This window comes from Parasteatoda tepidariorum, chromosome 6 (genome assembly GCF_043381705.1).
Source record: "Parasteatoda tepidariorum isolate YZ-2023 chromosome 6, CAS_Ptep_4.0, whole genome shotgun sequence".
Lineage (NCBI taxonomy): Eukaryota > Metazoa > Arthropoda > Arachnida > Araneae > Theridiidae > Parasteatoda > Parasteatoda tepidariorum.
The window spans coordinates 38962864-38980904 of NC_092209.1; the positions used below are offsets into that span (position 1 = coordinate 38962864).

The 18041-nt window shown below is 27.5% G+C and overlaps 1 protein-coding gene and 1 long non-coding RNA gene across 3 annotated transcripts in view; one reads left to right on the top strand and one right to left on the bottom strand.

Annotated features, from left to right (window-relative positions):
* Positions 1-18041, top strand: part of LOC107443264 (UPF0711 protein C18orf21-like) — a 188318-nt gene that overhangs the window by 167011 nt on the left and 3266 nt on the right. Inside the window, exons 1-2 of one of the 2 annotated variants that reach the window (XM_016057077.4) lie at positions 15181-15411; positions 16823-16857. In XM_016057077.4, coding sequence (XP_015912563.1) covers positions 15305-15411; positions 16823-16857 — 142 coding nt within the window. In that variant the 5' untranslated portion in view covers positions 15181-15304. Of the gene's footprint in view, positions 1-15180; positions 15412-16822; positions 16858-18041 lie in introns of those variants that run through there. The other variant, XM_071182246.1, reaches the window with a different exon arrangement.
* On the bottom strand, positions 1573-8274 carry LOC107443260 (uncharacterized). The gene is made up of 3 exons (XR_001583960.3): positions 8185-8274; positions 4198-4259; positions 1573-1619 (listed from the first exon to the last, which is right to left on the bottom strand). It is a non-coding gene; the product is annotated as an uncharacterized lncRNA (long non-coding RNA).

The window sequence follows — 18041 nt, forward strand, 5'->3', positions numbered from 1 at the left end:
TGAAAATTTGTGGCGACGTTTGAAAATTCCTGTAGGAAAAAAACGTCCACCCAATAAAAGACAACTTATTGAAGCTATAATTGTTTCTTGGCACCATGTGATTACAAAAGATGAACTCCAAACACTCGTTCACTCGATGAAAAGACGCTGTGAAGCTGTCTTAAAAAATAAGGGTTATCCTACTAAGTATTGGTTGTGTAAGTATCACTTTAAAAAAATAAAAATCTAAGATAGATCTTACTATTAGTTGCATAACTTTTTTTTAAATTCAGATATTGTAATACTGTATTTATTATTAAATTTTACATTAAATTACCTTCAATTTGATATATAAACGTTTGTATTTAAGTGAAAATTAATATATTCTACAAGCACACAAAGTTGAAAAACATGAAACTTTCAAAAAATGTCCACACTTTTGGCCACCACTGTGCATATATATATATATAAAATTTAAACGAACAGCTTTCAGAAAAAAGGAAGGGTGTCCGCCTCACGCTACTCCCATGGACCTGAAAGTGAGAGTTTCGTAACCAAAATAACAAAAATTTCCAAGGGTGTTTAATTTTCTATTTTTATGACTGCATGCTATTAAAATATTGGAATGATTTGAAGCATAACTGCGAGATAAAATAGGATTTACAGGATTTTTACGTCAAACAAATTAATTAAGCTTGGAAAGTAATGCTTGGAATATATATTTTTTTAAAGCTTTCATATAATACGCAGACAATTGACGTCATAAATTTTGGGTGGGTAAAACATTTAAATAATTTCAAGGACTGACTTTCATTATCGGTCGTAAAAATAAATTTGAAAAAAAAAATATTTAAATTTCTCTTACGAAACTTTAAGAATTTAGAAATTTTGACTACGGGGAATATATTAATCAAAATATTCACTAGCAAAGAAAATACCCATGAAGCACAAATTTTTTTTTCCATATTTCAGTAACATCTTTATCTATCAAAAACATAGCATTAATAATGCGTGCCTTCTGATAAAAGCCTACGAAGAAACATTGAAAATATGGCATTCAATAGAACGTTTTTAGAAACCTCTTCGACATTCCAGAAATATAAATGAAACTTTTTGATGAAAGTTGCTAGAAAAAGTAGCTTATAGCACTTAAGCAAGTACAAGATGTAGCCCCCGACTTAGTTTTAAAAAAGAAAAGAAAATATTGTCTTTTTTTTAAAAACCACGTGAATAAAAACGTTGATTTTTAAACGTTTTAAAACGTAACGGAATTACGTATATTTCAGTTTCATTTTTACTATAACTTTTGCTATGTTAGATGTAACAACCAGTAATATATACTTAAACTGTTGTTTATTGAACAATTTAAGAATAAAAAATTTATAGTTTAAATGAATCCGCTTTTTTCTTATTTCTTAAAATTTATTTCTGAAAAAAAAAATATTATATTTGAAATAAAATTTAAAACTACAATTTTCTACTTAAAAATAAGCTACATTTATTCAAAATTACATCAGACGTCATCAATGAAAATTCATATGTTTATTTACTTACAGCTCCTAACTTATAAGTCAAACTTGAAAAGGTACTTACGTTTGGCTTATTGCACCACAATAATTTGTGAAGTAACATTTTGTGTTCTATAAAACAAATACATATATTTAGTTGGAATTTGGAATTGAGAGTTGGAATACAATGGCATAAAAAATCTATTTATTTAATTAAAATTTAGGAAAATATTAATAACTACTTTTTCTGTTATTTTATATAAGCTCCTTAAATTCATTCGATAATAAATAATTAATGTAATATATGGATGGATGGATATTAAATTTAAACGAACAGCTTTCAAAAAAGTTGGTTGATATTTTAGCTTATTTATTTTTGAAAAATAGTTTTTAGTTAAAATAAAAACACAAAATGCTGCAGAAGTTATAATAACACATTTCTCTACTAGAGTGGTTGATGTACAAAAATTACAACGGGCAATATTTTAAGTATATTAATAAATATTTCATATTACTTAATATTTAACCGACAATATTTTAAGTTATGAAATCAAAGACAAAAACGTACTTTCTCTGAGTAAAACATGCCTTTTTTTTCCGACGGATTAAAATTTTTGGGCACCAAATTACGAGAGCTGCCACAATCTGGGAAATATGGTCCCAACAGTTAAACCAGGAGAGCGGTCAAAAGTTTGAGCCCTTTAATGTTAATTTTATTTTTTGCGCATAATGCCATATTTCGAGAACATTTAAAGCCGAAAATTTTTGTACAAAATTATAAAATTCGCTTATCCACAAATAATTCAATTCGAAAAATAACGCTTTAGAAACATTTATTATTTTTAATTACTTTATTTCATAATAGTCGAAAAAATTAATAATTAATTAAATAGTTCCTGAGAAATCGGATTTTAAAAGCACATCCTTTTTACAATTCAGTTTCTAAGGAACTATTCGACCGATTTTGTTTAAATTTTGTACTTTGCCATGAAAATTGCATTCTTTGAAATAATGTAAAAATTGCTTATCTTTTAATTCAAATTTTTTTCGACTATTATTAAATAAAGTAATAATAAATAATAACAAGTAATAAATATTAACAAAAATCGCTCTTGGCATGGAATTTTCTTAATATAAACGAATTTTATAATTTTGTACAAAAAATTTTCAATTCGCTTAAAAAGTTCTTGAGCTATGACGAAATACAGAAAAAAATAAAATTAGCATTAAAAGCCCCAGGCTTTGGGCCGCTTTCCTGTTCAAACTATTGGGACCATATTTCCCAGATTACGGTTACCCTCCTCATTTTGGGGTCATTTATCAGAATCTGCCAGGGCTGGGTGGGGGGAGTACATTAATTCATTTCTGTATCTGATTTTGTAACTTCAAATATCGTTTGCACTAATTGAGTAGAATATCTGAAGCCACCCCCTCGTACCATTAAAATTAACACCTAGAAAGTAAAGGTCCGATCATTAGATCACAAGTTATTCTAGGTGGTCCTTTTCTTAAAAAAAGTAAATAGGTTATATTAAGTGTTAAAGTTAGTCATTTTTCGATCTGTGTATGGAAAAAATCAAAACCATAACTTAATTTGAACTGGATGGATATTTCTTTAGGCCCAATTATAGCCTATAACATCCAATTATAGCCTATAATATCTACTATTTCTTTAAACATTTCTGTGTAGGTTTAACTATTTTAATACCTATCAGTAAAGCCTCACTCGTAATAGATCAAACCATCATCTAGTGGAGAATCTTGACCCATTTGCCATACTCTTGAAAAATTAATCGTAAAAAGAGAAGTTTATAATTTAAGTAAAAACTCATAATGTAAGCAGATTACAAGTATTATATGCTGCCATAAAATGTTAATTTAAAAAATTTTATTGTGAAAATATTTTTGAAAAAAAAAAACCAAATATTACAACAAGGAAATGCCCCGGAAAAAAAAACGATTTCGGGAGCTGTAATGAATTTGGTATTTAAATTAATAACAAGTTATTTTCTTAGTGTTTTTTAAATAATTTCAATTTGCCTTTAAAAAAGAAGCAAATATAACAAATTTACAACACAGCAATTAGCTTTATCGTTTTCCGTTCTTACATGTAACCAAAACTCTTTTAACTAAACTCAATGATTCAACATGAACGAATACTTTAAATCGTTACATCGTTTTCAGTTCTTACATATTAACATTAGTCAATTTACTAAACTCAATGGTTCAACAAGAACGAATATTTTAAATCGTTTTAACGTTTTTTGTTCTTACATATCAACATTATTCAATTTACTGAACTTGATGGTTCATCAGGAATGAATATTTTAAATCGTTTTAACATTTTTTGTTCTTACATATTAACATTATTCAATTTACTGAACTTGATGGTTCAACACGAATGAATATTTTAAATCGTTTTAACGTTTTTTGTTCTTACATATTAACATCATTCAATTTACTGAACTTGATGGTTCAACAAGAATGAATATTTTAAATCGTTTTAATGTTTTTTGTTCTTACATATTAACATTATTCAATTTACTGAACTTGATGGTTCAACAAGAATGAATATTTTAAATCGTTTTAACGTTTTTTGTTCTTACATATTAACATCATTCAATTTACTGAACTTGATGGTTCAACAAGAACGAATATTTTAAGTGTGTACTTGTTTAGTGCAGTCAAAAAATATATATTTTACAATTACCTTATTGACGTCATTTTTGTATTGATCAGGTATCACTCTGAGACTATTATCCAAATGCAAATCTGCAAACAAAGTTTTAAGAAATTATAAATACCGATAATATCATGTGTTTTTAGACATTAGGTTTATTCAAAAATAAATTCATTATATATTCGATTGAAGAAATTTGGAGTTAAAAAAAATTAAAATAGGAATCTGTAGTTTAAAACAATTTTTGTTTTGTGAATTTTATACTAAAAAAAGTAACAATGTAGTAAGCATTAGAGAAATATTCATATTTAAGGTTGGAGTAACCTTAAATGTGAATATTTCTCTAATTATTAAACTGCAGTTAATTTTTAAACTGCAATTTTTTGTGGTCCACATTAAGGTTATAGAATTCACAATATTACGATCGATTTAATAATTGTAATAATTCATCACATTTTCATTGAACTGGCATTATTTTAACTGACATTGACATTATTTTATAAATATATCATTGTTTTATTTGTTTTTCAAATTGTCTTCTATTTTGTAAATGAGAGAGATTAAATTTTATACTACAAAATGTTAGGAGATGGAGGCGTGAGGTAAATGTTGCTTCCGCATATAATTTAAAGCAATTGTAAAGTGTTTTTTTTTTTCCTTACTAAAAACTGCAACTTGCGATTTGGAAAAAAAAAGTGTTAATTGTTACTTTATTATTAGAATTAAATAAAAAACATTAATTTATATAATCTTTACACATGAGTGAACAAGCTTCAAACGATGTAAAAGAACCACGATAGTTTAAACGAAAAATAAAAATAAAATCTGATTTTTATTTTATTTAAAACAAACTTTTTTTTCCTTCTTTCTTTTTCTTACCTTTTTTTAATCAAACTGTTAAATAATAATACTAAGCATAGTTTATTTTTAAAGTAATTAAATCATTTTAAGGTCATTTTAGAGAGCAAATTTTAATTACACGTAAATGAGAGTTTATAAAACTAGAAAAACTCGCTTGGCCCCCAACCCCTTTAAATGCCCGGGCTAAAGAGAAGAGACATTCTCTCATAAACTCTGCTTAAATGCTTCGCAATTATTTTTGTTTTACATTGTGAAATAAAAGTTTTTGATTTAAAAAAAATAGTAAATTTAGTCTATTTTAAACATTTTATTTTTTTACTTATCATACAGTAACGTATATAGAAGATATACGTACAACTCCTAAGGTTTATGCCAAAAAACCACCAAAAATATAACTTTATGTCAGATCCTTAAAAAGCGAATCCTTAAAAAATGCGAGCAACTTTTACACTTAGAGAAACAGTCGTTGTAACTGTAAAAGTTTTCGTGAAAAATACTGACAGTAAAATAATTTATGTGTATAACTTACCAATAATTTTTCAATATCCTATCTATCTATAATTAATAATTAACAATTATCTTTAACGTTCCAATACTTTTTTATTAATTTAACTATTCCTTCAATACATAATTTATTCTTTATATCATGGATGTCTGTTTTCACTTAATTATAATATTTTCAATTTAAAAATTTTCCGATGAATTCGTCCTATTTATTTTTTAAAAGTCAGAATTTTATCAAAAAAATAACAATTATTACTTAAAATAAAGTTTGAAATGGTTATTTGATTAACCCTCGTACTACTGATGTAAGCCTGTAACGATTCAATCTACAGATGTAAGCCTGTAACGATTCAATCTACTGATGTAAGCCTGTAACGATTCAATCTACTGATGTAAGCCTGTAACGATTCGATCTACAGATGTAAGCCTGTAGCGATTCAATCTACAGGGCCAATTTGTCGGAAGTAGAAATGTGGAAATGGTTGTTGCACGTTTCTGTAAAAAAAAAAAAAAAAAAAAAAAAAAAAAAAAAAAAAAAAATTGAGAAAAAAAAAGAAAAGTAAGAAAAAAAGAAGAAAAGAAAAAGAAAAGCATCCGACTTGCACCGATCACAGTGCTGACGTGAAATATCCTCAGTGGTAGACTGATCATGGGTTAGAGTTCCCTTGCCGTCAGGCTAACCTTGGGAGGTTCTCGTGGTCTTCCTCACCGTGTAACGCAAATGCGGGTTAGCTCCATCAAAAAGTACTCCATGAAGGCAAATTTCTTCCAATACTCGATCCAAGAGTTCCCTTGTCTTCTGGATAGGGTTCGAAATTGCAAGGTTACGGAGTTGAGCATTAGTAGTCGTAAGCCCATAAAATTGGGTCGGCTGTTCAACGACGGTTATAAAATAAAATAAAATGGTATATACTTGTAAATTGTTTATTCATATCTTATTTAGCACTATTTTTCATTCTGTTCTAATTTGATTACGGAGATGTGTAACATTCATTTGTTGAAGTTATTTTCAACTATTTTTAACTTTTATTTATAGATTTATTTCTCTTACGAGACCCCCAAAAGAGCGGGTATCTAAATTGGCAACACTATAGTCACCTGTTACAACTCATTTTGTGAGGTTGTCTATAGTAATAATTTAAATAGTGTTAAATAATTAGTTCAACGTTAAGTATTAGGTGGACCGGAAAGTAATGTCGTTTCGGTGCGTTTGATATTTGTCATCGAGATTTCATTTTTAATCAATAATGTATTCACTCTCGTTAGCCACAACCTCTCAATACCGGATCGAAAATGAATCGAAATGGATCGAAAAAAATTAATTGGTTTTTAAAACTAACGAATATTTAATGCGCCGAAACGACATTACTTTCCGGTCCCCCTAGTATTTGTTTAGATTCCTTTTGTTAGGTTGTCTTAATAATTTAAGTAGTGTCAAATAGTTAGTTAAGCATTTATTTGGAAACATTTTGCTAGTTAGTCTTAAATGATAGTATAAATGGTGTTGAATGATTAGTTATACGTTAAGTATTTGTTTAGAATAATTTTGTATTTTTATTGAAATAAAAACTTAGTTATGAAATTAGTTTGATTTATTTTTTATCCTTTTTAAAATGGCTGTAGAGATTTTAAACTATGATGCAGTCATACCAATTATTAGATCGAAAACTTGTTTTTTTCGATCAATAGCAGATAATTAATTATACGATACTCAAGTTATAACTCGAGAGGTTATCCCAAAATCATACTTATGTTGGTTTGTGAGATTTAGTGTCTGCCGAACATGTTTTAAATCAATACTAAAATTCAATATTTAATAAGTTCTCTAGAACTTTGACAATATCGCGTACATCTCTTGAAAATAGCTTTAAATTGAAATCATAGTAGTTGAAGTCGAAACCGCGGGCAACAGTTAATACTATTTATATTTAACTTGTTTTGTCATTTCAGAAGTTTTTAATATATTTTTATTAAAATGAAAAGTAACAATAGTGATAGTCTTAAAGTAACAATTCTATTTTAAATTAAAAGCTAAAACTAAAATAATTCTATGATATTATATTGTTACGCAACATTATATAACAAATGTAAATTTTTTACCGTCCTTAAGAGGTTAATAATAATTTTTGTAAGATATGTTTGTTTTTTAATAAATTATATTGGTTTTTTGATATATTTTACGTAAGACTGTATACCAACTTATAGTGAATACATATTGTTATGTTGACTATATATAGTCAACCTATCGAATTAACTATTAAAAAAGGTGGAATTATCTATCAAAAAATAATATGATTTAGCTATTTACACTATTACTAAATAGTGCAGAAAGTTAATCTAAAATGTCAAAAGTTTTAACAAGTTTCAATAATAACCAAAAATTAAAAAAGAAATTCAAAAAAGTTTAAAGCTAAAATTACAATGGCAATCGTGCAAAATCGTTAATTTTAAATTTTATCCCAAAGTCAATCAAAAATTAAATTTATTACCAAAACTGTATTAAAGGAATAAAACATCTTTTAATTTTTTAAAACATATATAATTTTGGTTTTTAAATCGGTTCATGAAAAAGAAACAAAAGTGATTGCGAAACGATATTGCGAGCATTTTTAAAATCCCCCTAGTTTAAAATAAAAGTAAAACTTATCTCACCTTTGCTTTCATAGTCAAATGGATCCTTCATCATTTTACGTTGCTCTGCATCAATTTGAAGCCATTTTATGAATTCCTGATGTATTTTCCTATGTCGATCATAAATTAACGAAGATGAATAACATTTTGTATTAAAAAAATATCTAAAGTTACAAATCATTTCCAATGATTGAAAAACTTAGTAATCTTTTTATCCAGAATCTGGATTACTCATTAACTTGAATAATAGTGAGTGTACATCATCAAAACCTTTACAACTCTCTTTAATCACTCTTTAAGGGCATTTTTTGCACTTTTTAAGGGCATTAATTGGGATTTTTTAGGTCATCAAAATCCGGGCTCTAATAATAACTAAAGAATTAAACATAGACGTTTGGTTTTTTTTTAGTTTTGTGAGATTTATTTTTAAAAAATTGCATTGTAACATGCATTGCATTTAATTTTAAACATCAAAACAATTCAACCATTTTGTTGGAACGCGGCTAGTTTTATCACATGAAATGTCAAAACAATCAGAATTGAGAAACTCCATGCAGAATTTAACGGCAAAGTTATCGAAATCGGCTCACTGATGTATCTTAGAGTTGTAGAACAGATGCTAAAATTTTAATTCGAAAGAATGGGATTAATTACCTTTCATTGATTATGATATCTTTATCAGTTTGATATAGATAAAATACAAAATTAAAGGAATATTTTAACTAAGAACTATTTAAGGATTAACTATTTTTTATACGATATAAGTTCGTAATGAATCAGATAGAGCTAAATCGAGTGTAAACATGTTTTCATTCACCGTTTGCTAAAATTACCTTCAAAAAAAAAATTTTTTTTTGTTCCACTTCTACACCAAGAGGTCTACAAATTTTAATGCATACAATTAAAAAAATTATCAGGAGGAGAAAATTCAATGTGACATTGAAACAAATAAAAAAAAATGGCTTAAAACTTCTTTTTACCTCGTAATAACCTCGCCCTTGTAAGATTTTTTAACAATTAAATGCGGATAACATAAATACTAAGTTAAAGGAATATTTTCACTAAGGACTATTTTAGGCTTAACCGCTTTTTTATTCAATATAATGTTCGAAATAAATCATATTGAGTTAAATGGAATGTGAACATGTTATCATTAACACTTTGCTAAAATTACCACCAAAATCCTTTTTTTGTTCCACTTTGACACTAAGAGGCCTACAAATTTTAAAGCATATTGTAAAAAACAATTATCAGGAGGAGAAAATTCAATGTGACATTGAAAACAACTGGCAAAAATAGCTACAATCTTTCTCTCTTTTTTTTTTTTTTTTTTTTTTGCCTCGTAATAACCTCGCCCTTGTAAGATTTTTTTCAGCAACCAATTTTTTTTTATTCGAAATGAGGTGAAATTTAAAAACACAATTCGGTAATATTACCCTCACCCACGTCAAACAACAAGCAAAAAGATCCTTGAGACTAATCATCCGCTATATTAAAATTGTATTCTCCCGTATCCATAGTGAACGATTGTTTTCAGCCAACCATGAAATCAGTACTATTTTGATTGTAGAATTGAAGTGTTACAGAGCTTGTCTCCAAAATTATAGCCAGTGTGGGTGGTTTGTAGAATTTTTTTACCCGTTTTGTTTTGTTCAGAGGGAGTTCTAAACAAACATTTTGACACTCAAAAGTGATTATTTTTCTAATTAGGCGTTCTTTTTCCTCACCTGAAAAGCAGGAATCAGTACTCAATGTCACTTTGTTACATAAAAGCGCCATTTTGCACCTGCCAATCAAAGTAGGATATATGGAATAAAATACCATTTATAAGGCACTTTTTCGTTTAGCAGAGAGATTTATTGTCAAAAAAAGGCGTTATTGTTGGCGTATTCGGTGTGAGTAAGGAGTTATTTTTGTGACTATAGTTATTGTAGTTGTACTATATATTTAACCAATGTATTCAGATGTATCGCTTTCGTTCAATAATGTGCAATTTGTAAACGTAAAAAAATATTTCTGAAAAAATTGAAGGACATTTGTCAGTAATTTGGTAAAACTCGATAGATTCTGGGAAAAAGAAGAGGCTGACGTTTTACAAAACGACCACATGTAAAAACGAAAATTGGTAAATTTTTTCTGGATATTTATTATTTATTCTATATTTTTGGTAGAATTTTTCTTTTGAAGTTATGCTAAACACATATTTTTAATTACCTTCAGTAAAATTCTCGAAGATTCTTGAATACTAAATGTTGCTTTAGCGGAATTTTCAAATTTTTAAACGATTTTAAAACACAAAACGGTTTTTTTTTTCCAAAACATGATTTATTTTTAAATTAAATCTCCTATTCAATTGATAATGATAAGTAATTGGGTACTTGCACTTCAAGAAAACGATCACAGATACTCACTTATGTGACCTACTATGACGTCGGCACCAGCTGATCATTTATATGCAAAATGGCGTGTTAAAGTTAAGTTTCTCATAATTTAGAATGTTAATTAACGTGAAGTTAATTAAATACAGCTCTGTATTGCACATCGAGTTTGTTGAAATATTCTTTCTCGATATATTCATTATTTGTTTGCATATTTTATTGTAACAGTGATGTATTTAACACTTTACTATGTGTACATGGTAGCTTTTATGCATAATTAGTTTATGTTCTGCATGGCTTCATGCTTTACTTCTTATTTTGTGTTAAGTAAGAAATATATAATGAAAGAATAGAAATCTTTGTGAAAGAAGATAGAATGTGTCACTTAAGATAATTGATACTTGACGGACTTAGCTTAGTCGGAATAAAATGAAAAAAACAGTTGCAAACGTTAACAAATGCCGCGTCTCAAAAACCAATCAGGATTGAGATACCCACACTACGTCACTTGCAGGCATCCCATTTTGATCCTTAGAGTAAAAATTTTAATCATTTGCTTTTACTTCATTCTACAAAAAAAAATTATTTTCGTAGCAAATTTTTTTAAATCAATCATTAGCAAAACTCTATACATATTCAAGAGTTTACCGTATACACTATTTTGAACAGTTTAATTAAATTTGTAATGATTCAATTTAATGACTCTTCAGGAAATTTTATAAATATTAAAATACTTTTTAGCTTTCAATTAGATTATTTCTTCCAATTTGGTAAACGCTAAGTAAACTATTATGAGCCATGCACTTTGCCATGAGTGCTATTTTCTTTTCGATTTATATTGTTACCAATTTTTTATCTTTAATAATTATTTTTATTTAAGTAAAACCATAACAAATGCTCAAACAAAACCAATACTCGTTTATTTCTGTTCAATTTTAGAAGTGCTTAAAAAAATCACAAGTTCCTTGAGAAGAAACCTTCTTTTAATTTACTGAAAACATTTTGCCGTATAAGCTACGTGTAGCAGTTGACAAAACACTTTCAACTGGAAGAAAATTGATCAAAATAGTGATAATGTAAAGTGTTGTACTAAGTGTAAAAGTGATTAAGGATCAAGTGATAAAGTTTTTGCGTACTTACGTATTATACCGACGACCATTTTCGCTGACATCGCGCCAGAATCGTTTTCATATCTTTAAAATTTATTTCAATATAAAAATTTATTTTAAAAACTTAGCAAAATTCAAATATAACTTATTTCAAAAAATGCGATAGTATTTAAATTTGAACCATTTCCAAATTTATTTTCAGATTCGATAAAAATGGCTTTTGGTATAATACGTAATAAGCAAATAATAAATAATAAGCAAAATGCAATAAACTAAAAAAAACAGAAAAAAAACAGCATGAATTAACTAGTGGAATCCGTTCATCGAATTCATTCACAGATAAAATTCTGGAAAGAGAGTAATGTGGCACAACTACCACTATAAATATTAAATACCAATTACCCAGTATATAAGACATGTTAACTTGAACTCAACAGTTCAAAACAAATGTCTTAGATCATATTTCAAATTTTATTTCTAAGCTTCAATTGTGTGTCTCAATTTTAATCAAAATGTGCGATATCCCTCATTGCTCCTTCCGTCCCCCCTTTTCCCAATCTGTCTCAATTTCAAGAACCCTCTCCCTTCACTCGCTCTTTGATGTTCCAGAAAGTTTATTCCTGGTTTAGTTGTTAAAACTACTGTTGAACGTTGAAAAAGTCCAATTCGATCTGTGTCCATTTCCTTAAACATGCATTTTGAACTATTTTCTTAAATGCACTATCTTTATGAAATTTATAAAAAACTCACCGACAAAATATTGAATTACTCCAAAACTATTTAAAAAAAATTTAAAAAATTTACATTTTACTCTTTTTTTGGCACAAGAGTTCGTGACGCTGAAATATCATAAATCCCTTGGTATTATAGTTTTTGCTTAGCTGAACTGACCGAATTATACTAATTAATAAAAATGCCTTAAATTTAGACATAAAATAATTCTTAAAATAGTAACAGCATCAAAAAAAAATTTCATATTATATTTTATAACCCCTTAAAAATCGCATAATCTTGAAGAAAACGGTCATTAAAGTGTCTTTTTTAATTAAGAAAATTATATGAAACTAAATGTATTTACGAAAATTCTAAAAATTTATAAAATTTCGCATTTATTCACCCAATAGGCTTCGCGTCATGAGAGCGAGAACCACTTGTTGTAAAAAAATTTAAAACGGCTGCAACAGCATTTAAAAAATATATCGGGGAAAATTGGGTAAAACCAGGCAGTTACTATACTGCCTGGTCGAATCGAATCAATCGTCTCTAAAGTCGGTCTCCAAAATCGAGTAACTCGATTTTGGCGAAATTAGTTCTCTTTTCTAGCTGAGAAACTCTCAAATACATTTTACTAGACAAGAAGAAGAGCTTACCCATATTAGCGTGTTGTTGCTAATTAAATAATTCACGGTGTTTGTGATGATAAAATTGTTTTACTATGTCAACTATCTAATGTTATCTAGTTTTCAAAAAATTCGTATTTATTGGTTAATAGAGTTATAAAAAAAAAAATTCTGGCCAGCTTATTATACGTTTAAGACTCTAACCCGAACAAGCAACTAGGATTTCGTCCAACAGTAGTACTGTTCAGTTTCGTTGCGATAGCCTCTGCTCTCGGGATAAGAGCAAAGGGTGATTTCGATTAATGTATGTTTATGCTGGGTCCACAAAAGCTGCTGGGCAGCGGAGGAAGACAACTACATCCAAGCCTGCACAAAGGTTTCACTGGAACAAAAATATTTATTGCGGGCCTTTCTTCGAAACACGAAAAGCCTTATTTTCATATTTTGTAGAATTTTCTAAGATCCTTTTATCGAAGTTTTTATACATATATAAAAAAAATTATCTGCAATTTTTTTCTTTGATATATTTCTTTTCTTTCTTAATTTTGGACGGGCATTTAGAGGTCCGTAGCTAAAATGCTTAAAATTTAAAATTTATATTTTGAATTTTAAACTTTTTTTATTCGATTATACATACCTTATTCTCCATTCAAAATACGATACTCTTCTTGATTAATCGTTAGTATGTCAGACAACAAAAACTGTTTAAAATTCAATATTTATAATTTTCACGTAAAATTTTGAATCTTATCCTGCTTTTCTTTTATTGATATAATTTCTCAAAAGTTTATTCATTGTGTATTTTCCGCATTTCTCTCACTAAACCCATTTTTAAGAAAATTTCTGTAGAGAAAAAAAGTTTAGAAATAATATGAAGTAACATTTCTGCATCACACTGGGTCATAATTCTGTCTGAATGGCCAAAACTTTCCCAATTTGTTTGTTTTATTTGAAAAAAACTAAGAAGTTTTCATAATTGAAACATTATTTTTGTGCGTAATATTACATTGTGTGTACTTGATGTTTTTTATTTCACTTAACGCTTGTGCAAAGGTTTTTTTTCTACTACAAATATTATATTAATTAATTGAGAATAAGAAAAGGTTCTTTAAAATAACAAAAAAAAGATACATTATTTGAAGCTTTAAATTCATTATTCTACTTCTGACTTATTATCATACAAATAAAAAATTAATAATAATAAACTATACGCCGTAGTGTAAGGAAAAATAAACATACAATATTAATACTAAAAATTTCTAATTAGCTTTTACATTCAATTAATTCCATGTATTTATGGAGTCTTCCATGTATTCTACTTTTATTTTATTTTTATTTTTTTTTTCTCTTTTCCAGCTTTCTTTCCTTCTTCTGCATCTGGCATAGTTTAAAATAATATTTGAATTATGTACCCTAACTATCTTGAATATGGTGCAGTATAGCTGCATTTATTCTCCTATGTTCTTATTCTCAATGCTAAAATTAATTGACTCTCTATACATTATTGTGTTGTCCTTCCATAAATCTGATTTTGTAATTTATAATTCGACATTGTATCATTAAGAAAAGAAAATCGCCAGTTATTATGAGAGAAATACTTCTACCAAAAATAAACACATTAGCAAAAAATATAAGTTACGTTTAATTATTTTTAAACTTTCTTTTTTCTAGCTGTCCCAATTTTCCTTTTCAAGGTTATGCGAAAGTGAAGTTCAACATTCAGTAATGTTCACTGAACTGGAACAATTTCCATTTCAGATTATTCCAACTATAAAAGTGAAAAGTCAAAAAATTAAATTATTCTTTTTTGAATTGGCATCGCTCAATAGTGCATGAAGTCAATCCATTTATTTAGTAAATCAAATGTTTGTCGGATGTCTTTGAGAAAATAAGCAACTCTCGTAGATTTTAAGAAACATTAAAGGAAATCTACCTAAAATTCGGATAAATAAATAAAATTTCAAATTCAGAAATGGTGATACATGACTTAGAACACATATTTACATGTATAAATAGTAAAATAAAATTTAAATAATTCTAACACTAATATAATAAGACTTACGTTAAATATTTTTGCTGATAAAACTAATCCTATAACTTTTTTTACAGGTACACTAAAGTTTCACTAGATGGCGCATCCTGTTTTTAGTGCTTTTCGTTTTAGGTCCGATTGCGTAATAACTGCAACCATACTCAGAAGCTTTGTTTTGTAAACACAACCATGTTGTTCTGTTCTCACTTTTTTAACTCTTGATTTACAACTAATTTTAAAAAAGCACAGAATTTTAAAATTACATTAATTATCGGCTTTTAAATGGAGAACTCTGAAGATCAACTAATTGAGAGACAAAATGTGCTGTACCTCAGTAATATTAGCCGTAAAATAAGTTTGACGTGTGCGGCTGCATCTCGTTATTACATGTTAGTGATTTTATTTTTATCATGGGGCCCCACTGTCATAATATCTCTCTTTTATTAAATTAAACGGGATTTTTTAAATATTTAAAATTTTTAAATGGTTCTAAGTGAAATCAATCTTATGTTAATGTGATAAATCTTTATATATATACTTAATTATTTCTTTTTATACTGACCAAAAAAATTAGCATTCTTAAATATTACAATTTTATGATATTTTTAAAATTACTTTGTTGTTCTAATTACAAGCAAAATTAGTTTTATGAATCTTAGTCAAATGATTGATTTTGAATGATGGTTATTTCATGTAAACAAAATAGATACAATTTAACCATCCGTGTTGGGTGTAATCTACAATAGATAAGTTTTTGTGCAATAACCAACTATTTTCGTCTAGAATATGTATTAATCTGCTATTACGAATATTAACAAATTCACTTTTCTGACTATGTAATAAGCATGGTATCTTTATGCATACTGACAAAAATAAATTGTAAACATAAGAAAATGTTCATCTTAAGTTGCATATTAACAAATTCGAGCCAATTCCTGTAATTGTTTCAAAAAAGTAATTTGTTTATTATTTTTATAACTTTTTTATTTGTGTAAAAAAAAATTATGATGCAATAACTGTGCTTTTAAAGCCCTCCTTATCATTATCTTTCTCAAAATAGCCCCTAGATTTTGACCCTAACCGGCCAGTGACGGGAAAAATCTTTAAAAAAATAATCAGAGAATCATGCAAACTAGAATCATAAAGCTCGAACTTCAAGGCATTTTTTACATCGATTTTACAATCTACTCATATAATTTTTGTATTTAACATTCTTCTGTACATCACACAGACATAATTTTTCTAGCAAAATTGAACAGAGTTTTAGAAAACTTCAAAATGATTATAAAATTATAAGGTTACCAAAATTTTAGATTATGGGTATATCAGGGGTCTGTCCAGGCCGAATTTACTACCGTTTAGCAGTACCTTCACAAATTCAATTTTAGGAAAAATGGTAGTTTCACAAATTCAACATTAGGAAAAACGGTAGTTTCACAAAATACGTTTTCTTAAAATTTTATTTTTGTATCCTTAAGAAACGATAAATCTATATCTTTACTTTGTTTTTGTGTTGATTTTTTAATTTTTCACAAATTATGGCTAAATTTTCACAAAATAGGTACCTCTCAGAAAAACCTAGACAGATCCCTGGATATAGCTGTGTGTTCACAGTAGCATACGTGCCAGAAAAAGTCTTTTAATAGTGTTAACAAATAACACTATAATTGTGTTATTTGTTCCATAAATAGAATACATTTTTGTGATTGTTATTTATAGTTCAAGTGTGAATAATTTATGTAATAAGTATTCAATTAACATTTTATTACTCTCCATTCTTATATTTGATTTTTATTCCAGGTTTAATTCGAAGAAAATTATAGATAAGTCATTGTGTAAGTATATTTATTAAATTCTACCAACTTATTAATTTTTACTACATTAAACTGTTTTAGATATTTTCATGATGAATCTTAAAGATGTTAATTCTGTATTATTTGTATTTGTAAGAGAAAAGCTCCTCCTAATGCACAACATATGATCTTATTATTTTGTAACTTAGGAAAGTTAATTGCTAAGTGAGCTTTCTGCTTGAACATAAATGTTTGCTTGAACTTTGCTTCATGTAGGAACAAACATTGGTTATGAACAGCCTGTTTTTTCCTCACACATATATAAACGATCAAAGCTCATTACATAACAGAAGTGGTTGAACCTCATTCCTAGCTTTGAAGATCAATAATGGATTAAATAACTTTCTCAGTTTTTATGTAAATATTAAAGAGTCTCCACATCATGTGTTGCTCATTAAATGAAATCATTGAATACAAGCAGTTTAATCATTCTTGTACCTTAGTTATCAAATTACATTTTGTACCAAATATATTATTTTAAATGCTTATGTGTATCTAATTTCCATTTTGTCTAAAAATATATTTCCTTTGTAATTTTATAGTAAATCTTAGCTCATTTATGTAATTGTAAACATTTAGCATTGTCTTAATATGACTAACTTCTTGTTTGTTTTGATTTTACTTAGTTATTGTCTACTTAGACAATGAAAGAAGTTAAAATTTTGTAATTGTAAAATTTCATGATAGAGGAATCAAAATTATTCTATTTTTTAGTTATTTAGACTATCTAATATAAGGGGTTTTTTTAATACAAAAAAAAACACTTGGGTATTTGTAAAAGAAAGCTAACTTAAATTACACAACATTTGTAGGATAAATCACACAACAAATTACAGTTCTGTTCTTATATTTTTAAATAGCATGTTACAGAAATATCAAATTTAATTTTCATATTTTACTAAACAGACTTAATGCTACTTTCAGGGTGCGGCAAATAAAAACTCACAAACAATTTTTAGTATAACTGAAGTAGCCAAATGTAACAAATAATAACAAGAGTAGACTTTTACTAATAAATGAATTTAATTGGTTTCTAAGTGACTGCAGAAGCACAAATGCTTTTTGAAATTTTTAGTAATTGGCCACAAAACTCCTGTCTTTAATTTATCTTGCTTCTGCCAAAACGATTGCTTTAGAGAGTCCAAATTTTTTGTGTAGTTTAGTGC